At 47.4% G+C, this 6,872-nt stretch overlaps 1 protein-coding gene across 1 annotated transcript in view; it reads left to right on the top strand.

Annotated features, from left to right (window-relative positions):
- The first annotated feature begins 1,411 nt into the window (after positions 1–1,411).
- POU2AF1 (POU class 2 associating factor 1) overlaps positions 1,412–6,872 on the top strand; it is an 11,700-nt gene continuing 6,239 nt past the window's right edge. The window contains exon 1 of the mRNA XM_027655728.1: positions 1,412–1,427. Coding sequence (XP_027511529.1) covers positions 1,412–1,427 — 16 coding nt within the window. The remainder of the gene's footprint in view (positions 1,428–6,872) is intronic.

Genomic DNA, 6,872 nt, shown 5'->3' on the forward strand with positions numbered 1-6,872 from the left:
ATAAAATTCCTTTAATAGGCTTCTGGTCAGAGAACTCACCAGACCCTGCCTTGCTCTTTTTATGGGAGATTTGGGAGAGCAGATTTTGGGGTCCTGGCAACTCAGTGACTAAAAAAATGAATGGGAAGATGGGAATGCCAGAATCCTGGACTCACTGTGCAGCCTCCAACAATTATTTTGCTGGGAATGAAGCTCCGAGATCAGTGTTAATTGTGAAAATTCATCACAGTGGTCTGGCTTTTAGAGGAAAGGGTGTTAAGAGGTTTAAGAGGTCGTGTTCATGGTGTGGGTAGGTGAGATATAATGGAGCTGTTATTAATGTTTTATTTAAGAACTTCTTTAAACTCCCGTGGAGAGTCTCTCTCAGCCTTCCTTCAGCTTTACCAGCTATTTTGGAAGGGCTGTTTCTTCTTCAGCGGGAGGGGGGTGTCGTATTTTGATAAAAACAAAACAGAAAAAAAAGAGGGGTTTCTTTTTTAAACCGAGGACGTCCTCGCCTAATGAGGCCTGAAGTGTTTACAGGTGTTTCCTCAGCAGTTCAAATTTAGTGGCCCCCCAGGGGAGTTGAGATTCTCACAAGGCAGGAGCAAACACTCCACTTTTGTGTTTTAAAAGGGCTGCACGTTGAAAAAGGGCTGGTTTTGCCCAGGTAGGGTGTGTGGAGGCAGGATTCCTGCCGTTCCCCGCTGATCATTCCTGGCAAAAGAACTTCTGTTCAATACCTGCCTGTCCCTCCGTGTCCCCTGAGCCTCGTAGCAATGCCAGAGTTCCTTTTCCCAACATGGAGCTGCTGGAAATCTTATTAATCTTATTAGTGTTCCTTCTTCTTTCCTACACCACTGCAGGGATGGTTGGTGTGTGTTGGCTTTGAGGGTGGGCAGGGAGGGTGTTGTGGTGTTGGGAAGACCCCCAGTGTGACCGTGGGGGGACTGCTCAGGTCAGTGCAGGTGTCCAGGTGCCAGACACAGCAGAACAACTGTCTTAGTGAAACAAGACCATCCTTAGTGGCAGAGAGGTTCAAAATCTCACTAAAAGACCCTCTGCTGCCAAACCTTCTGACCTCCTGTTGTAAATCCGTGGTAAAATCCTGCGAGGGGCAGGTTCCAGGTTTGGTTGTTTGTTCAAATACACCTCTTTTTTTTAATGCACAACATCTTCCAGAGCCCATCACTCTTGGAGGAGCCTCTGAGCATCACGAGGAGCGGCAGAGAGCGAGGGAAAATGTAGCAGGGGTGGTGGTTGGAGGATGTGGTGACATCACAGGGTTCAGCGGGAACACGGGGCTTTTAAAAACCTCAAAGAAACATCCTGACACTCACTGGTGTCACATCCCTGCCGAGGACACACACTGAGCCAGGTCACCCTCATCCAGGAGGAGGCAAAAAAAAAGGGCTCCATCCTGCCATAGAATATGCACTGGCAAAAATGTAAGTGAGCTCTGATCTGCTTTTCGTGGCTCTGGTAACGCCTGAGGGTTGTGGTGAACGGGGTAGGACAGAGAGGGAGAGAACACTCGTGGAGAGATGCTGAGCACAGGCAGGTGATAAGGTGTGATGCTCATTTTCCAGCAGGGATATGAGCTCAGGGCATTGCTGCTTCATCACTATGAATCAAGTGGAAGACTATGATTCATAAAAACAATAACAGGATGCAGGTATTATATCAAAGGTTACGGTGGTTACGTACCAGAAAATTTTCCTTTTGAAAAGTGAAACCTGTGAGAAATCTTATTTCTCTGCCTTTTTTTTTTTTGATATGTACTTTGTTTTTTGGTTTTTTTTTCAACTAATAAAAAAGATAAGGAACAAAGCAGTTGAGGGCAATACAGTTATGACTTTACAGGAAATCAGTTTTCTTGTTTTCAAGATAATTTCACTCCTCTGGGCCCACCTTTGCCTGAATAGTTTACTGATCATAATCCAGGTAGGTGTTTGCTTCTTGCAGGGTTTTCACTCTCACTGTGGGTCAGTAGATGATGCTGATTTTAGCAATTGTGCTGCCATGCTTTGTGCTGTTCCACCAGCCTGGAATGGTACAACACACCTGAATGGAAGAACTTGATTTCTTAAGCTCTTGCCAGTGATTTATCTGATGTGGAACTAACCCTCCTCTTTGTGTCACAGCTTGTAGGTTGGTTTACTGTGAGGTTGGTTTACTGTGCATTTGCCTTTCTCAGCTGATTAGCAGTGAAATCTGTTTTTCTCTCTTGCACATTTCTCCTGAGTTTTTGGAGGGTTTTTTTTTCAGTTGAACACTTTGGAAGCTCAAACGTACATTTGTGAAATGATGCTGTTACGTCCTTTAGCAAGAAGCTCTGGCTGCTCATTCAATCATGTTTCAATTTATCTGACAAGTGCTGAGCAGCCAAGGGAAGCACCATGACAACACACCTTTCCCCCTTTATCTTGTGCAGCTTTCAGGATCAGTGGCTATAAGATGTGGAGCAAACTGCAAAGTGATTGCATTCAAATCTTGCATCTAATCTTCCATCTCGAGTCCATTAATGGCTTGTTTGTTTTTTTTTTTCCCTGCAGTGACAAAGCAATGTTAACAACCTGATGTTTTAGGTGGGAGGAAATCGGTGTTTTTTCCTTTGGTTTTTTTCCTTTGACACATGCACTGCTCAGGGGGGAGCAGGAATTACAAGTCTGCCTGAGGAGAGATTAAATTGTCAGCCATTCCCTGCTGATCATTCCTGGCAAAAGAACTTCTGTTCAATACCTGCCTGTCCCTCCGTGTCCCCTGAGCCTCGTAGCAATGCCAGAGTTCCTTTTCCCACCATGGAACTGCTGGAAATCTTATTAATCTTATTAATGCTCCTCCTTTCCTACACCACTGCAGGGATGGTTGGTGTGTGTTGGCTTTGAGGGTGGGCAGGGAGGGTGTTCTGGTGTCAGGGAGACCCATGGGGGGATTGCTCAGGTCAGTGCAGGTGTCCAGGTGCCAGATCCCAAAGGTTTCTGTGGAAGTTTCTGTGGACTTCTCAGCAGCTCTGGGAGTCTCTGGTTGGTGTCCCCTCTGTTTCACTTTGGTGTGACCAGCTGTGACCTCTCGTTTCCTGCCCCATCTGCCTCAAAGCACCTGTGACCACAGTGGATGTTCCCCGTGGGAGCCACTGCATTTCTCCAAGGTATAAACTGGTGCAGAGGCAGCACAGGTGACCAGGGAACTTGGTGTGTGCTTGCATGAGCCCTGGGCTAATGTGGCAGCATAAAATCCCACCTCTGCTGGGGATTCCCTTGGGAATCCCTTCCTAGGAAATAGGAGCTTTCCTCTGCCATGCAGGGGTTTGCAACACAACTAAAATCAAAATGAGCCACTCAGGTATTCTGACCAAAGGACATCCTGGGTGGTAGGTGGGCAACAAGCCTGTGGAGAAATTCTGAGGGGTGAAGGAAGCTTTTCCCTGAGTTTGGGACAAACATCCCAGCGTCAGTGGAAAGCTGCTCCTGCCAGCAGCTGCTCTGCTTTGCACTCCTGTGGGATTGAGGGGCCAGGGAAGGGACACTGGGGCTGACACCCAGCCCTGCACACCCAGGGGTGGGGGTCAGGCTCTGGCATTCCTCACCCTGCAGGTAAATTGTCTGAGCTGTGGACTGACCACACAAGGTGGTCTCCTATGGACACAGGCTGGGAGAGCTGGGGGTGTCCAGCCTGGAGAAGAGAAGGCTCCAGGGACACCTGAGAGCCCCTTCCAGTGCCTAAAGGGGCTCCAGGAGAGCTGGAGAAGGACTTTAGATAAGGGCATGGAGTGATGGGACAAGGGGAGTGGCTTCACACAGACAGAGGGCAGGGTTAGATGGGATATTGGGAAGGAATTGTTGGCTATGAGGGTGGAGAGGCCCTGGCACAGGTTGCCCAGAGAAGCTGTGGCTGCTCCATCCCTGGGAGTGTCCAAGGCCAGGTTGAAGCAACCTGGGCTAGTGGAAGGTGTCCCTGCCCATGGCAGGGAGTGGAATGAGGTGATCTTTAAGGTCCCTTCTAACTCAAACCATTCCAACATTCTCTGAAAACAGGAGGCTTCAAAAGGAATGGTGTAATTTCCATACATTTTCCCCAGCTATTAAAAAGAAATACCCAACAACAACAAAACCACCAAAGGACAAAGAAACTCCCAAACCCAAAGCACAGGAGTGACACAAGAGCTCCTCCAAATAGGGGTGACCTCAACCTGAGGGTGAGGGCACCTCCTGAAGGGTGGCTTCCTGCTCCTTCAGGGAGGAACAGAGGGCAAGCTGGCAGCCCCTGCCCTCACCTGCCATGACCAAAGGCTCTTTTGCTCCGGGGAGTCTCACATGGGTGACCCTGAGAGCTGGAAGTCGTTCCCTGGGGGGAACTTCTCTGCAGGAGAGGGGCCCGTTTTTCCGCTCGGCAAAACCCCGGCGAGTGTCTCAGCCCGAAACATCCCCTCCCACGGCACAGCAGAAGTGACTGGTCGGGGCTCCCCAGCTTTTGGCAGGATTCTGCTGGATGGGAGCAGGCCCAGCAGCCCTTCAGGGATGGGAAATTCATGGGCAGCACCGGCTGCTTCCCTCTCAGGTGTCTTCGCCAGGGTGGTCACCCCGTGCTTTGGAAACAACGTGAACACACCTCTCCTGAAAACTGGCTCCTGTGGCATTTCAGCCACAACAAATGGTGTCTTTTATGTAAAAGCATGGGAGCAGGTGGAAATTCTGTGAGAATTTCATATTTAGTGCTCTGGATGCTCAGCTCCTGCTGCAGTCACTGGCAGGAGTTCAGCTCTTCCCCTGTTCCACTGCCCGCCCCGATTCCCTTGGCACTGAGAGATGGGAGTTCCCACCTCTGAAAAATCTCTTCCCAAGCACTTTTGAAGGGCATAAAGCCTTCCCTGCTCTCAGCAGATACAGGGTTGTACAGAGCCCCCCTGAAAGTATCAGCTAATGAGGCTGAGAGGTGAAACCGTGCCCCGTGAGCTCTAATTCTGGTGAAGCCCCACCAGGAAAGAGGGATAGCACAAAAGCTGAGCCCATCCATGCTCTGCAGAGCAGGTGTCAAACTCTACGAATGACCACAGCAGCAATTAAATGGAAAGCCTGCATTACTAAAATGGAAAGAGTATTTATGGGCTGGGAGGAATCAGGACGTGAGGGTGAGACTTATGGTTAAGGCACTTTCTGTCTATCTCAGCTTCCCCTTCTTCTGAAAGAGGTAATTTTTAGTAGCCCCCACCACTGCATGGCCAAGTGCATCCAGCTCTTATTTGGCACTTGGAAGATCTTTTTTTGATTTTTTTTTTTGGTGTTTTTTTAATTAGAATAATCCAAGCAACAGGGATCACTAACCAGCCTTTCAGTTGTTTCCCAGGAGTCTTCACATCTCTCCTTGATTCTTGTTTCTGCCCAAGTGGAAAAATCCAAAGTTTGACATTTTTATTTGTCAATCTGCAGCACTTTCCCTGTGTGGGAACAGAATGTAGGCTCTGTACAGGGCTCTCCAGACTTCCACTGGTTTAGGTCATTTTAGGGATGAAGGAGACCTCTTTGAAAGGACATTTGTCCAAAGCATTCCATGCCCCCAAGAACAGCACAGGCAGGTCCAAGGGCACATGAATCCAGGCTAATTTGATGCTTGGATGGCAGATGAACCCCTGAAAACAAAGATATTGGGCACAAATCTGAAATATATTGCTGTCAAATTAATGTTCCACTGACTTGGGTAGTTATAATGTGATATAAGAGACCTGTTCAAACCCTGTCCTGAGCTGCTGCTAAGAAAGTGAAATATTTAGTCTATTGGCTTCATTATGCTCAGAACCCTCCTGTTTCCTTATGCTGAGCAATGAACCATCACTCAGCTCTTTGCTCCTGCCCTGAGCTCTGTTTGTTGTAAAGCAGATTCTCTGCCCAGGTGTTTATTTGGTGCTTTGCATTAACTAAACCTTCACTGAAACACCCACCCCCAGTGCACCAAACAGCATAAATGAAGATCCCCTCCAATTTTCCTTGTGTTTTCTGTAACTTGCTAAGATGGGTCTTGGTAGAAATAACTGGTTGTTGTTGTTGTTGTTGTTGTTGTTTCCAAGGGCTTGAGTTGCAGATGGGTCACTTTGGAGCGTTTCACCTTTTAACTGATTGGTTGGATCAATTGAAATAGGGACACACCCTGAAGGATGCTGAGGGACAGGGATGGAGTTGAAATGAAGAACCTTCCTCCTGAGTGACTCCCTGCCATGCTGCTGTCTGGGATTTTTGACAATTAAATGCATTTCAATGCTTTGTTTCCCTGTCCTGGACTTACCACAAAGCAGAGATAAAGATCACCTTGGTTTTTTCCCTCTTTTTAACATATTGAGGGAAACTGTAATTAACAAGGAAATAAGGACAGGATCATGACCATGATGAAATATTTAGTCCCTGGCTAAATGGGCACTGATGTCTCATTGTAAAAAGGTTTTGATTAGAGACTAAGCATCCAAGCATCTACAAAACTAAGCCTCTTTCTTCTTTTTATTTGCCAAAGTTCACTGTGCCTGAAAAAAGCGTGATTTGATCTTTAATACCCAGCCATTAACTCGCTGGTTTGCTAATTGAAATCTGAATTTTTCCTTGCTGTTCAGAGTTAGTTCAGATTGCTTTTCGGCGTTACTGCAAATAAGAAAAAAAGTGTTATTTCTATTGTGTTTCTCTTCAATTATTTATTACACTGGAGGCGAAAGAAGCCAAGGGGAGAATATTTAACAGTGATCAATTGATAAGCTTATCACACGTCAGGGGGGGAGCAGAGCAGCAGCAAATCTCCTGAAGCAGGGACTGTGAGCGTGGCGGCTGCAGGGAGGGATTAGCTGGGTCTTTCAAACCGAAAATTGCCTGGTGGGAAATTGTTCTGACTGGGTTGAAAGGCTGAAGTTTGAA

This window comes from Corapipo altera, unplaced genomic scaffold, assembly GCF_003945725.1.
Source record: "Corapipo altera isolate COAL_440 unplaced genomic scaffold, ASM394572v1 71, whole genome shotgun sequence".
NCBI lineage: Eukaryota > Metazoa > Chordata > Aves > Passeriformes > Pipridae > Corapipo > Corapipo altera.